The sequence below is a fragment of the Podarcis muralis genome, chromosome 6, assembly GCF_964188315.1.
Source record: "Podarcis muralis chromosome 6, rPodMur119.hap1.1, whole genome shotgun sequence".
In the NCBI taxonomy this organism is placed as follows: Eukaryota; Metazoa; Chordata; class Lepidosauria; order Squamata; family Lacertidae; genus Podarcis; species Podarcis muralis.
This window is the reverse complement of record NC_135660.1, coordinates 38,175,806-38,191,750: the sequence shown is the minus strand read 5'-3', so window position 1 is coordinate 38,191,750 and position 15,945 is coordinate 38,175,806. Positions and strand designations below refer to the sequence as shown.

General features: G+C 43.7%; 2 protein-coding genes across 2 annotated transcripts in view; both read left to right on the top strand.

The window, feature by feature from the left end:
- The window catches only part of LOC114597707 (endothelial protein C receptor-like), a 222,794-nt gene that overhangs the window by 74,538 nt on the left and 132,311 nt on the right, over positions 1-15,945 (top strand). The window lies entirely within an intron of this gene.
- Positions 1-15,945, top strand: part of TSPEAR (thrombospondin type laminin G domain and EAR repeats) — a 36,179-nt gene that overhangs the window by 14,095 nt on the left and 6,139 nt on the right. The window contains exons 4-9 of the mRNA XM_028730853.2: positions 582-672; positions 6,608-6,764; positions 8,193-8,324; positions 9,291-9,523; positions 11,010-11,196; positions 13,589-13,818. Of these exons, the coding sequence (XP_028586686.2) occupies positions 582-672; positions 6,608-6,764; positions 8,193-8,324; positions 9,291-9,523; positions 11,010-11,196; positions 13,589-13,818 (1,030 nt within the window). The remainder of the gene's footprint in view (positions 1-581; positions 673-6,607; positions 6,765-8,192; positions 8,325-9,290; positions 9,524-11,009; positions 11,197-13,588; positions 13,819-15,945) is intronic.

Sequence of the window (15,945 nt, the reverse complement as noted above, 5' to 3'; positions counted from 1 at the left end):
AACACCAGCCAGTCTGGTGTAGTGGTTAAGAGCGGTGGACTCGTAATCTGGTGAACTGGGTTTGCGTCTCCGCTCCTCCTTCAGCTGCCGGGTGACCTTGGGCTAGTCACACTTCTGTGAAGTCTCTTAGCCCCACTCACCTCACAGAGTGTTTGTTGTGGGGGAGGACAGGAAAAGGAGATTGTGAGCCACTTTGAGACTCCTTAGGGTAGTGATAAAGCGGGATATCAAATCCAAACTACTACTACTACTCTCTATCCTTCATCCAGGGAAGCAAGAGGCAACAGCAGAGAGTTCAAGGACATTCCAGTCAGGCAAAAGAAATCAAGGAGAATGTGAAGTAGGGCCATTAGAAGTTGTGGCTGGGAAGGCTTCTGGCCTGGGGAGAGTCTCAGGGGCCAGAGAGAAAGGCTTGAGGGGCCACAATAAGCCTATGGACTTCAGGTTCCCCAACCCTTGATGTGTGAATGCACACATCAAGAGCCCAGATGAAAGGTGTAAGTCTATTTACCTCTGCTGTTACCAGTGATGATGACTTAACTGTCTGGATACATATGTGCTTTCCTTTTTATTCACCTTAGGATTACAGATGCTGTTTTCCCCACATCTTTGACTGTGACAGGATCCCGGTTTTATGTAGGGAGCAGAAGGAGAAGAAAAGGTTTCTTCACTGTGAGTACACTGTGTTGAAGAGATTATCATAGCCATTCAGCATTCAGTGGGCTGACTCTGCCGTACATGGGGATGGAGATGTGCATTATCAATGCATGCCCGTTTAATATCACTTTAACTTTCATTGGTACCCCCAAACCATTTTGAGAATTATAGCTTGGCAAGATACTGAGAATTTCTTGTTTGAGATTCCTAGCTCCCCCCTTGTGGAAATACAGTTCCCTGGATTCTCTGAGGAAACTGACCAATTTAAGTCTAGTATAGAGACAAGTAGAAACTGCAACAAAATGTTGCAGCATACCCATCCTTCTAGCAATGGAAAGGGCCAAAGCTCAGTGGTAGAGCACGTGTTTAACTTGCAGAAAATCCCAGGTTCAATCCCTGGCTCCTCCAAGAAGGGCTCCTACTGAGAATTAGTTAACTATTGATAGCCAGCGATAGAAATAACGCTGAGGCAGATGGACTGAGGGTCTGGCTCAATAATGGTGGTGCAAGAGACACTGCAGGCGAAGTCGAACTCTGAGGATACTGGAAGAGCCATGTTTTCAGACCAGGGCAGTGTTGAAGGGACGGGGACTAGTGCATCATCTGACTCGGAACCCTCTTCAGCAGTGCTGGCTGGCGGCTATTGGGATCGGTGGGCCAGAAGGCAGGAAGGTCAACAGTGGGTGGAGCCAGAGCCAATGAGAGGCGGAGCCAACTGATTCTATTTTTGTCCCCTTCTTCCTTCCGGCTGAGGGGCAACGCTGAGACTCATGAGAAGGAAGGGGAAAGGCAGTGCCACCCAGTGGCGGAGGAAGCATAGGGGCAGGGTGAGGGCGAGGCGATCCACCCGTAGCGGCGGGGTGAGGATGGGGCAATCTGCCCATAGGGACGGGGTGCACCATGGGGCCTCCGGAGTCTGCCTGCCTCCTCCCAGTCAGCCGCCCTACAGCTGGAGAGGAGGCAGTGGGTGGACCATTTGGGTGGACCGTGTCCCTTCCAGGAGAAACGCATGACTCGGGCATGCTGCAGGCCCCACGGTGAATGCTGCCCAGCATTTTGTCACCCCCATTAGTGGTGACACCCGAGGCAGCCCACACCCACCGCACCCCCCTTCCTCCGCCCCTGGTGCCACCCTCTAAACCAGCCTTTCTCAACCTGTGGGTCCCCAGATGTTGTTGGACTACAACTCCCATCATCCCTAGCTAGCAAAGCCAGAGCTCAGGGATGATGGGAGTTGTAGTCCAACAACATCTGGGGACCCACAGGTTGAGAACCACTGCTCTAGACTATTTGTACAGTAAGTAAGAAGGCAGACAGGTGGGGTGGTCTGAAGGCAGACTGAGGTTGGTGGGTCAGTGCCCCATTTGCCCTAGAGAGACAGCCTTCACTGCTTTTCAAGCCAACACGGGTACCCTGTGACAGGGGATGTGACAATTTTATGTAGGCTGTGAGGTGAGATATTGATAAAAAGTGGTCTGCGTTAAGAGTTTCTGTGACATCCATCAGCCATGTTCTGTGCAGGCCTCATAAAACTCTGGAGTATGCAAAGCTCTGCATAAAGATCAAACCAACTTCAGAACAGACCCTGAGGGAATCACACTGATGGAAGTCGTGGTACTAATCTGCTAGGAATGCTTTGGCTTTCCCTCTCTCTTGTAGCATTTCCAGATAAACAGCAGATGCATACATTGAACAGCTTCTGTTCATTTCTGGGTTGCTGGCGATAATTTTTAGCCATTTTCTCAGATAGATCAGTAGGCTTTCATGAGCAGACATTGCAACAGATACATAATACCGTGTGTGGCTGGGACTGGGAGACACGATTGAGTGAGAGATAAAATTCCATTTTCCCTTCTTTTAAAACTAACTTGTGAAAAGAAGCCGACAGGAGCAGAGAAGCGTCTGGTTCAAGATAACTCAGCCTTTGGGAAGGATGATCTGAGTGTTCCATGCCCAAAAATTATGGGCAAGATAAAAGCTGATAATAAGGCTACAAAGCCAAAGGAAAGCCAATCTGATAGCCAAAGATTTTCATAGCAAAAATCACAGGCAGAAAGACACAGAAACCTCTAAGACAAGAAAGATGAGTCAAGAATAGGGATGGGGCAGAAATTGGATTCAGTTACCATTTCAAGGCAAACTTGCAGAAATTTTCCGAAACAAAATGTGAAACGGAACACAGCCACCCTTTGAAATTCACACTTCAGCAGTTTTTGCATTACAGTTCTCCAGCCAAGTAATGTGCACAAAATGCTTATGCTAAGTTAAAGTGTGCATATAAATACATGTATTGGTGAGAAAGATATATGAAAGTGCATTATATTACAGAAATTGCTTTGCAAAAAATGTGTGTATGAGGAAAAATTGCACAAAACAATGTGCATATTAGGAGAAATGTGCAGTAAAATGTTACCGAATTTTCATTAGAACTTTTTTTAAAAATGCAAATGTGTGCTATATGTGGAGAACTGGAAACTGGAAAAACAAGAAATGGAGAGAAGCCAGAACCAACACTTTCATTCATCTCTGGTCCATGTGATATCTGAAGAGAACACAGATATACAGAAATAATGAGAATCCCCAGCCTTCTGTGGGGATTTTATTTTTATTTTTTTTCAAAATGTCTACGCCACTTGCAGTTTAACAAAACTTCCAGGGTGGCTCATAATAGTCGTTAAAACAATTTCAGATCGCTATAGATATCACTTAACAATGATGGAACTGTAAAAAACCTAAAGAGAGTAATAAAAACTAGCAGCAACCAATAAAATTTATTGGATTAAAACCAGCTGCCATGTTGGAAAGGCTGACTAAATAAAAATGTCTGCTGCGGGAAGGACATCTAATTCAGTACCAGGCAAGGCTCTCTGGGGAGAACATACGATGTGTGGGCTGCCAGAAGGACCAGGAAAAGGGGTGGGACCCCTTTCTTCTGTCATCACCAACCTCATTTCAGAAGGCAGAGGGATTTTTAAGTAGGGATGGGAGAGAAATTTGATTCAGCTTGCAATCAAATGTAGACTTAGCTAATTCACACTTCTCCAGATTTTGCAACGCAGTTCTCCAGCCAAGTAATGTGTACAAAAATGCACACACTAGGGTAAATTGTGCATATAAATTCATATGTATGCTACTTAAAGTAGCATACAAAAATGCATAGGTGAAAATGCTTTGCAAAAATGTGTATATTAGGCAAAACTGCATACAAAATGTGTATTTGGGAGAAATTTGCACTAAAATGCTGCTATGTTTTCAGGACGACTTTAGAAAGTAATAATCACAAGTTGATGTAGAAATATGGAGAACTGAACTTAAAACTGGACAAATGAGATAATGAAATTGATGTATTTGGCCATCCCTAATTTTAAGCAGGGGCCTCCAATTATCACCTTAGCAATCACAAAGGTTCATATAAAAGAAAACCACTCTCCAGATATCTGGGCCCCAGACTATTTAGGGGTTTAAAAGGGAAGCATCACCACTTTGAATTATGCCTGAAAATGGCCTATCAGCCAAATTAGTTTAAAAACTGGAGAGATACCTAGAGGGGTGGTGAACTATCCGTGGAAGTTTTCAAGCAGGGACTGTTGGACATGCTCTGGTTTTCCTGCATTAAGGAGGGTTTTTTGGCTATGAGATGTGTTCCATTTGGTTTGTTCAAGTTACAAAACCTACAGAACGTACACGGTATATCGAAACGAGGCTCAGAGCACTGTGAATCCACACACACAAATGTAACAAGTCATTGTGAGTGTGCCTTCTCTAGAAATTTACAGCTCTGTGGTCCTTAACCCCTTCATTTACTAACTAGCATTGTTAGGTTTGACTGCCAAAACTCCCACACTTTTGCATCCCAGAAAACGTGATTTGTTTCTGAGTACATCTTTGCGACAAAACCACCTATCCCTTTCTTAATGTTTTGCGATGGTTAAAGGTCAACAATCGTTCATTTTTTAAAAAAATAATGTTTTCTTGAAATGCTTTCCATTGTAGTCAAAAAGAGTCTTTGCAAGATCAGGTAGAACAAACAGGAAATGAAGAAGACATTAGCTGAAGTGATTTATGCTGATCTTCATCTTGCACTTACAAATGATTTATTAAATTCAGATTATGACAAAACAGCCTGAAGCGTACATCTCAAACTTAAAGAGAGTGAAAAGCCAAACTATTTGCACCGAGGGTGTGGGTGTGTGCTCAGGATGGGTGGCTGAAAGAGGTGCATTGGGGGAGTGCTAGAACTGGCTCTAAGGGGATAATTGGAAGATGGGGGGTCTGGCAAATTGTTTCTGAGATGCTGAGAGTACATTTAGAGAGAGAAACTAGTGCAGGAAAGCCATAAAAAGGATCCAGTTACTGTCCCAAAAGACTTATAGATGAATGAGAGGCATAGGGGAAGCAGTCATTCTAGACCAGGTGTGGGAATCCTTTGGGCTTCCACATGCTGCTGAACTACAGCTGTCAACCCAGCCATCGTGGTCAATGACAAAGGATTATGGGAGTTCAGCAACATCTGGAGGTTCAGAGGTTCCCTTGTTCTAGGCAAATTGAGTGCCAGACATGTAGCATGCAGGGACACCATCTGCAAGTCCAAGGAATTTTGTCTCTTGCTCCCCTTTCTGAAGTAGATTTCACATGCTCACTTCTCAGGAATACTCATAAGTCATAGCGGCCAACAGTAGATAGAGGCAGAGCCACTGATGAGCAGAGCCAACTCTTCTCCCTGCTGAGTTCCAAAGGGGGCAGCTCTGAGGAGGAAGAGGAGGAACTTGGCAGCCAGAGCCACCTCCAGGACTAGTAGTAAGAAAGAAGGCAGGGCAGGTGGGGGGCTGGCTGAATGCAGATTGAGGCTGGTGGGACAGTCTCCCATTTGCCCAAATGGATCAGCCCCCACTCCTAGCACCTCTGTTTCTGCCAGCTCACTGCTTCTAAATGTGCCCCTGAGGACATTATACTCCACAGACTGGTTGAATAGTCATTCCCTTATTTGAAGTGAAACCTATTGGAAGTGAATGAAAATAACCACACTCTTAAAACAACTGCACATGCGTGCTTTTTTCCTAATCTCCCTCCTCAGACAAACCCAGCAGGTTTTTGTTACATACCTATGTTAAATAACGTATAGCTAGATCCTTAGTTCAAGAAAATATGGAATAGTAAGTTTTCTTAGATTACAGGGTGTGGGTTTTCCTCCACCAGTAGAAGATTATTTCCACATTAGCTTCAGTAACAGTTTAATCCCTGTCAAAGTGACAGAGTAACCATTGCAGAAGTGTTTAATTACAAACCAATGTTAACATGGGGTAGTATACTGTTGTTTGAAAGGCAAGTGCTCCTTAATATCCGGCATTCCATGAAGACCTAGTATGTTTGTGCATGAAATGTTGCTTTGATCTGCATCTACACTGTGGTGTATAATTCAGCCATACACTTTCAACAAGGTCAACGTAACAAAGTGTCATAATTTCTCTCGTGTTCCCTATTACCCTCAACGTTAATGTGGATAGTAAAAGGACAGATTAGTCAAAGAATTATTGCTCATATACCATACTTGTTCACCCATCATGTACACATTGGTGAGAAGTTGCTCTTGTGAATAAAGAATAAAGGCCAGCAGCACAGAACTTATTTTGAGCAGAGACTCTTTGGAACATCTGAGCTCAGCCCTGGAATCAATGTTCAATGGCAGATTCAATAGCCCACTAACACATAGAGCAATATGAAGAGGCTGCCCTGAGCACCTGAAAGGTAGTTTCCCCCTGTCACTGATGAGTCACAGTTGCTCCCCACACATATGAAAATTGGGGCCCATGATTTTTCAAATGGGCTTAAGCTCATCAACTGAACAAAGAAAGAAAGAAAGAAAGAAAATCAATGTTCTAAGCATACCAACCATGGTCTTCCAACAACCCTGATTGATTTCATTCCCTAGTCTGTCTTCCTCTCTTTTCAGGGCTTGCTAAGGCAGCTGGTCCTGTTGCCAGGATCTGATGCTACCTCAAGGATGTGCACTGGCATGAACTTTAATCTAGCAGTGCTCTCCATCCCTAAAATTCTGCAGGATCTCCCCGTGAAACCAGCGGGCAATGGGCTGCTGAAATACCCTTACGGTCAGTAAAACAAACAAAATAGGTTTTGAGGGGCTTCCAACAACTTGCATTAGGAAACTATAGAGTAGAACAAGCTGGTAACCCTTCCAAACGCAGAGAGAGAGCCTGGAGTTAGAACAGATCTGGGCTGATTGACTTGCAGCAATAGAAGGGTACGTTTCACTTTTGTCATATAATACTATTCTGTTTCGTTTCCCCCTTCAATAAAATTGTGAGACTGATTCCTTGTAGTTAATGAACCTTTCTTCCTTGCAGACCTTTTCACTGATATACATAATATATTGCTTTAAGCTGCCCAGAAAACTTTGTATCTTAGGACAAATGCCGTTAATAAACAAAAACATTGTACAGTGTTTCTGTTATCAAATGCAAAACAATATTTCTTGCTTATATTTTGATGACAGCAACATATGCCTGCTTTGCCGTTTACTAGTGGAAAGGTGTCACCACAGAGAAGGCCCTGCTCCTTATCCCTACCTGCCTGACTTCAGAGGCTGGCAAGACTCGGAGCAGAGCCTCTCCTGCAAATCTTACCATCCAGTAGTGTGTATATGTGGGAGAAGAAATTGTATACATTGTAGAAGATTATGATTCTTGTCTGCCTCAGCCACCATGGCCAGTGGTCAAGGTTGCCGAAGAGATATAATTGAGTGTTATCAGCCCACTGGTGACATTTACTTCTGAATCCTCAGATGAACTCTCCAAGTGGTTTTATGTAAAGATGTTAAAGAGCTACGAGGGACAAAATGGGACTGTGGGATTCCATAGGAAAATTCCCAAGGGGAATTTTCAACAACAGTTCCACAGTGCAAGCTCCTAATTAAGCCAACTGTCATTGCTTAGTTTATGGTGTAATGAAACATTATACCCGGAGTGTTTCTAGATGAACTGTTCCCTTGCAGAAGATTTGGTTGTTATCACACACCACCAACAAAACCACAATCTGAAGTGGTGGTTTGTTGTTTTGCTTATGAATCTTGGTTTGTTTTAACTATAGCTTGGTGTTATGTGTGAACCCAGCAGCCTGCCTTTACCATGGCTTATTTGGTGACTTCATCCGCTAGACCAGTGGTTCCCATCCCTTTTTTGGCCATGCCCCACCTAAGCATCCTTAAAATCCTGACGCCACATCCCCATAACATATAATTTTTATTATTCAAAAAGTGAACTATTCACGTGGAAGAAGCCTAAAAGGCCATTCACTGTTTATAACTCATTCTCGAAACGCCCCCCCCTTAAAAATCAAAGACCATACTTGTCCAGTGGCAAATGAACACAGAGAAAAACATGTTTGTAGTCAAGCATTATCTCACATAATCCAGTGCAGTTGCGTATTGATATCTATAATTGCATTTCTCATAGTGCCAGAGCAAGTATTTATTTGCTGCTAATTTGCTTGTGTGTGTGTGTTTTACTGTTATCATCCAGAAGCAGACATGAAGGTGACTTTGGGGTCTCGCCCTCCCTGTACCAAAAGTGAAAGTGGTCAGTTCTGGTTTAATGCTGCTCAGAAAGGGCTATTTATATGCAGCGGGGATAAATGGATTTCCTTGCTAGAAGGTAAGCCTTTCTGGGTACCGATTGATTGGTTGTATTTCTGTTCCACTTTTCATTCAAATGAATCTCAAATCGGCTTACAAACAATAAATAACGAATTGGTTGGCCTTTGTGTGTCTCGGGAGACAATGCAGGAGTGTGCCTTTGGGGGTGAAGTCAAACCTTTGGGGAATTACAGCACCTGCTGTGGCAGCAGAGACCAATATGGGAAAGACAGGTTTTGTTGCAGCTGGGGCAGATGAGGGTGTTCAGTTATGCTGGTGCAGGTAAAGCATGGCATTTCTTCTTTCTGCGCTCCTCCAAGCAGTCATTCCTCTTCTGGTCACTTCTGTGGATGCACAACCTGACTGCCTGTCTCCAGGTGCTGTGGTCATCTGTGAGGGATTCTTTCATGGCGGTGTTAATCTTGCCAGCCTTCATGTTATGTTTCCAGACATCTTTGTAATGCAAGGTTGGTCTGCCAGCAGAACATGACCAAGGCAGTATAGACGTCAATGAGATAGAAGTGCAAACATGCTGAGAGGTGCTAAGGCACCATGTTTAAACTGGCTTATAGGCATCTGAACAGAGAACATAGCTGTCAACTTTCAGATTTGAAAATAAGGGATCAGCAGCCTCGAAAATAAGGGATCAGCAGCCTCACCTGTCCCAGGGACAGTCTACAGGATATCTAACAATCCGGGATAGCAGCGGGAGGCAGCGGGAAACGGCGCTGGAATAAGGGAATTTCCCGCCAAAAAAGGGAAGGTTGATAGCTATGGCAGAGAAGCTAGATCTAAATGTGAAAGGTAAGTTTGAATAGAATCAGGGGTAAGGGAAACCAGAAGGAATGAAATTCAGGGCAGATAGAAGACCCAAGGAAGAGGGTCACAGAAGGGGCAGGGAGGAGAAGATAAATCTCAGGAATGCTAATTCTGCTGGATCATTCTGCCTACAGAATCCCCTTATTAATGCCATTTGATTTCATAGTTGAAGAAAGACTGGACTATCTGGAAGAATACCAGAGTTTAGCTACAAATTCTGAAACCATGGGCATTGAGGTCTTTGTCATCCCTGACGTGGGACTCTTTGCAGCTACTGCTAATCGGTACACTCCTCCAGGGTCAGCCATCTACAAATGGACGGATGAGAAATTTGTGGCATACCAAAATATCCCCACTTACCAAGCCCAGTCCTGGAAATTCTTTACTATCGGAAAAAAGGTAAATTGTAAGTTAATTTTCAGTATTACTGGATACTCCACTATTCCCATCAGCTTTGCTTTCTGGTCTTTTTCTCACACCGCCCTTACCAGTTCCTTACCTGGCAGTTAACCCCCCAGCTGACAGTCCACTCCCAACTGAATTGGAACCTTAAGCCATTAAGAATCTACTGTCATCCAGACCGATCGGATTAAATTTACCTGATCCAGGCCCCACCTAATACATTTGTAAAGTGATAATTATCTCTCTCTCTCCTCTGTCATAACCTGTCCCCAAGAACTACTACTATGTAGGCTTGCAACACCATGACAAATCAAGGCACTTTGATAAAGGTCACAACACATTTCCCCCTTCAAACACAAATAAATATAGAGATATAGATTTGAAATGGATATAGATATAATTCCTCCACACCTCCATACTGGTATTCTTATTTATCTAGAACAGGGATGGGAGAAACTCCTTACCATTTGGCCAGCAAGGGTAGGAATTCCTTTGATTGAGAAAGGTGTATTCCTCTCCACCCATCAGTTTCAACTCCCCCTTGTGCTTTTCCTTCAGAACTCTGCAGTTTGAAGCATGGAGGGGGCTGTGTTTGAAAGCACACTCCTACCCGCCCATCAGCTGATAGTCAGCATGTGCCTTGATCAAGGCTTTCAAATGCCCCCCCCCCCCGCTTCTTCAAACCTTCATGATACTTCAAAGGGAAACATCACATGACATCAGTATGTCAGGTGTTGGGCAGGTGGGCAGCTCTGCCCACCTGTCAACTTTGGCCTGCCAGGGTGGAGAAGAGATCCAGACCTCTGGCCAGAAAAAGATCCCCACACTTTCTCTAGAAGAAGATATTTGGAATAGGCTGTGCTAGAAGACTTTAGCAGACCAAGAATCTCATACCAGAGATGTTTGGTGGCAAAGTGCAAGAGCTTTTCAAAGCTGACTTTCATTGCACTGCTGTGTCTTGCTCTATTGCTATTTATGAAATATGGCTTCTGTAGCGGTTTCACTATTTTATTGTAGGAAATTCTGAGAGCGTTTTATGGAGTGTGCCCAATAAATATTCCAAATAAAGTATGTGTGGTCTAGGGTGGGGTGGGGGGAAAGGATAGCATATTTTCGCATTTTGAGAGTTTTTCCTCTCTGGAAAAGAACCTGCTGTGCTTACAGGACTTCAAACTAGGCCCCCTCTGATACAATGCACCGTTGACAACATTTCTAGAACTGTTGGAAACTTCTGGAAAACTCCTCTTTTCGTACTGCTTTCAGTTCCTCCGTCACAGCAGCTTGGATGTGTGAAATGTTGGAAAATCTGTGACCTTTCAGTGCAGATTTCAGTTTTGGAAAAAGAAAGAAATCTGATGGGGCCAGACTGGAAAAATATGGAGGGTGGGACCACTCAGTAACCTCAGTAACGATTTCACGCAGAATATATGGATTGTTGTGTGCAAGAAGAGAGACTGAGCTGTTGTAGCTTCTTGTTTTTCAGATTTTCCTTGCAGTGGCAAATTTTGAAGCAAATGAAAGGGGTCAAGAGTTTTCTGTGATTTACAAGTGGAACTACAGAAAGGAGAAATTCACTGTGTACCAGAGGATCAACACATACAGTGCTAGAGACTGGGAGGCATTTGTCATTGATGGAGAGGCCTTCCTCGCAGTGGCTAATCATAGAAAAGGTATCTAGTTGCCAATGTACAGTGACACCAATTGGCATGTGCAAAATCCCTTCCCTTTGCCATTGGACAGCCAGAACCACCTGGCTTGCACCTGCTTTCCTTACATATGTTCTGTTCCTCTTAACAGCTGAGTGGCATGCATCAAGTCAACAGGTGCAACTTTTGGCATGGAAATGCCGTGATGAGCTCCCCTTAATTAATTTAATCTATCTATCTATCTATCTATCTATCTATCTATCTATCTATCTATCATCTATCTATCATCTATCTATCTATCTATCTATCTATCTATCATCTATCTATCATCTATCTATCTATCTATCTATCTATCTATCTATCTATCTATCTATCTATCTATATCTATCTAGCTATCTAGTCTATGCCTGGCTTGCAAAACACAGAGGACAAGTATCTTAGATGACTTTCAAAGGGGATTAAATGAATGTGTATAGGGATAGGTCTGCCAGTCTCCACTAAACCACTGTTGCTCGGGGGAGAGCTACTGCATGGAGGCATCTGGTTGGCCACTGTGGAAAGCAGGATACTGGATTAGGTGGATTCTTGGTCTCATTCATCTAGGTTTGGGTTCTTAGGAGACTCTTCCACCAGAAGTGACTCTTCAACCAAGATAGATACTGCAAGGGATCACTGAAGCTGCTGTCACTGTAGCTATTGCAATCAGCAGTCCAACTGACTGCAGCCTTCCCTTGTGGTGTTAATCAAGAGTTTTTGTAGGGAAATAATGAGTTGCACTCCTCTTTTGCCCCCACCTGCCAGGGTTCAGAGGCTGCTCAGCAATTCACTTCCAAGAGCTCTGTGTCCTCTTTAAATTAATAATTCCTATTGGCTAAAACCATTTTTAAACAGTGGGTGTCTGCTTCATTTTGCACCAGCTTTTTCATATTTGCATCTGTACTGTGTTTAGTATGTGGTTACACATATTTAGACCCCAGCAACAAACGGATGCTTTCTTTGTGTGTCAGGGCCTATGCAGTGTTAAGAGAGACATTTTAAAAATCTGGATTTATGAAAGCAACCATGGGGGTCCTCAATCCAGAGTGAGATTGCAACATGGCAGGATGTCATTGTCGTCATTTATTTATTTATAACCATTTGCCCCTATGTTGTTTTCCTGCTGAAAATCACCCCCTCGTGGTTTCTGTCCCCCCGCCTAAAATTGCACAGTAACGAATAGCAACTTTGTGAGGTATTTTCAGCAGGGAAATGGGTCCCCTGCTAGAGTGTGGGCCTTATCAGGTCCCCCACAAGGCCAGACTCTGGAGCTGTGCCTGGGTCCTCAGCCCAGCCCCTGAGAACAAACAACTGATTCTTAGTTTCCCACAAACTGTATGCTAAACCTTGGTTGAAAACGTGGCTGGTAGTTTAGATTTCAGGCATCTAGGTTAAAATTCTGCAACATTCCTCCAAACCACCAGAATGGTTTGTCACTTGGCATGGCTTACACTTCACAAACTATGAGCCAAAAAGTCAAAGCCTGAACATAGCTAAGCCACAGGCTTGGGTTTGCCCAACGCATCAAGGCAACTAGAGCTTCATTTAGCTCAATGCAGCAGCAGAACAATTGGGAAGCAGCACAGAAATCGCAACCACCTCTCTCAGAGGCTGCGCACTCACATGATTGCCCTGGGCTTAGCATGGCTTGCAAGCCTGGCCTCCAAACTAAAGTGGAACCTCCTGGAAGCTTTTGGGGATCCAAAATCATTTGGAGTGCCCATGAAATGGCCATTTGCTGCCACCCAGTGGAGTCTGTTAACATAATCCATGGAAAGAACTGTTTTTCTAAAATGTGTTGTGTGGAAAGAAAAATTAAAATGTATAGTTTCAGCCTTAGTATGAAGTAAACAGGTACAATATGGAAGTAAATGCTATTAAACCAGTCCTATTTGTTCTGGGTCCCTCACTTGCTTTTGTAAAAAGAAAAATGGTGGTAGTGGCTATGATTAAAATCTAATGCTTAGCTGACCAAATTCTTTATTCCTCATTTGTGTAATGCCTTACTCTCTTCCAAGTCCAGCCTTGCCATTAGGCAGGCCTCAGGCAGCTGATTTAGGGTGTCATTACTATATTTTTTATTATGGAGGAGGGAGAAGCTCACATCAGAGGGGATGTAGAGCATATGACTCCCAGCCCCATGTAGGCTTATTTATGGAATGCTATACATTCCATCCCATGCAAAAATTCCATTGTCTTTTGAAATCTTTTCAGGTGAATTGAATTATTAGCTCCTTTTTTTGGTTCTTTATCTAGTCAAAAACCAGACAGTCATTTCCTTCAGCTTGTCAACAACAACAACAAGCCTCTCACTTGACTCTCCTTTTCAGATAAAAACCTTGAGGTCAGTCCTTGACGTCTGACATTTTTTCTTCCTTAGGGAATAACCACAATATAGACAGTGTCATATACAGGTGGAACGCCAGGACAGGCCTTTTTGAAGCCAACCAGACCATTCCTACCTCGGGAGCCTACGACTGGGAATTTTTCAGCATTGGGCCTTATTCCTTCCTTGTGGTGGCCAACACATTTAATGGAACATCCACCACAATCAACTCTCACATCTACATTTGGCTCAGTGGAGCCTTCCAGCTCTTCCAGTCAATATTGGTAAGATACTGAGTAGGAAAAACCAATGTAATGGTTTGATTGCTTGGGCAATGTATTTTGCTCTGAACACCTCAGTGGATATACCCTATATAGGCATAGGGAGGGTGGGTGTGCTGATTTTTATACACAGTTCTGTATGCATGAAGCTGCATTGAATGCTGCCGCTGCCACCAAAATGGCATAGCCAAAGATTTCCCTTCCATTCATATATGTCAGTAGTGAAGTCTGTTGCATTCAGGTAATGAAAACTGTACATGCAGATGTGACTGCAGATCAGGGGGATGTAAGTATAGATGTGCATTGTGCAATCTATTGTCTGTAGCCCCCTCATAGTGCAGGTTGTCTTGAGTCACCATATACCAACTTTTGTGTTATTTGTTTTAATGGGACTGCAAAATAAAAGTGTGGGTTCATCCTTCCTTGATTTATTTTTCCCTTAGTGCTGATCAGCAGCATCACTGAGTATGCTAATTGGTCATATGAAGTTATATAGCTGGTGTTTTTTTTAAGTTGTTGGAATCTGTAACATTAGAGATCAAGTTTATTGGGGGACGGGTAAATGGCAAATAAAATTTAGCTCCCCCCCCCCCCCCGCAACCTGATGCCCTCCAGATATTTTGAACTGTAACTACCATAATGGCTGGAGCTGATAGGAATTGAAGTCTCCAACATTGAAAAGTTGGCTTTTTTTACTTCTTCGAATGCAATAGGTTTTTCTCTGTCCCATCCTGAGCTTGGCTAGCCATCTGCTGGGACTTATGAGCCACTCCAGTCAGCAGCTGTTGCCTGAATGAGTTTGCTAAACTGTTTGAAGGCAAAAAAGAGCAGGTTGTCTAAGGCAGGCAATAAAGTAGCGAGATAGGGCATGCTGCCCGTCCTGATGTCAGGGTGAGCTCACCCTCGGGCCACTTCAGTTCAGATGAAGGGAGTTGCTACTTCCCTGTTCCCCACCTGCTGCCCGTGGTCTCAGGAATCACATGGCTCTCCTTCCTGGCTCCTGCTCCCTTTGGGCCTCCATGCTTCGTCATGTGCAGTTCCTTCCCACAAGTCCCCCTGCTCCTGTGTTACTACTGAGGCACATCTCAGTCGCCCTGGCAACCAGGCCAGCTTCCCAGCTGGAGATGGCAGCTGTGGTGGAGAGCATTCCGGTTGCCATGGCAATGTCACAGCTGTTCTTGGTCTTGCCATTCTGCAGTGCTCATCCCGCTGGCCCAGAGAGAGACACTTTTGGCCTCACCTTCCTCTTTCTGTGAGGCAGTTGAGGTCACCACTGCTGAGCCTCACAAAAAAAAAAAATGGCAGCGCTTGGGCCAGAGGCTCAGGCAAGTGGGGATCAGCAAGATAGAGGAGGGGCTGATACAGTTCCTTCCCTGGAGCCAACAAAAAACCTTCATGGAATAATGCTTTAGGAATGATTCCTTATGATGGAAAGCTATTGGAAAATGCTTCACTGGGATAAAAAATGCACATGGATTTTTCTGGCAAGCAAGCTGCCTCTGGGACTCTTAAATCTGCATCCATACAGCAGTTTATTCCATTTCCCCATTACCCTAATTGTTAATTTCTGCATTATATTTGAACTTCCACACAAGGAAAAAGCCACTTCTAGGAATATAGAGCAAGTTCATAGATCGTTTCCATGTTGTTTGCAAGCAGGGTTCCCCCCCCCCCTGGAAGCAAATTACATGGAGATGGGTGCTATATTTGCACTGTATAGTATATGCCTTTGGCCTTTGGTCAGGGCGCAGCCTGACCCCCTCCTCTGGCAACCGGCAATCTGCACAGAATTTTGCTAGATGGTTGCCATTAATTTGACTTTAATTTGATTTGATTAATTTTATAATGAATGTTTTAGAATGTTGTTAGCCGCCCTGAGCCCAGCTTCGGCAGGGGAGGGCGGGATATAAATAAAATTTATTATTATTATTATTATTATTATTATTATTATTTCCAGAAGGGCTTGCTTTTAGTGCCACGTGAAAGCTCAAATTAACAGTTAGGGAAATGGAATAAACTGCTGTGTGAATGCAGTCAAGTTCCAGTCTCAAGGAACTTTGAAGAATTTACATGGATTTTCAGCTTTGGCACAATATTTTCTGGCTACGTTCCTTCATAAATACATAGAAA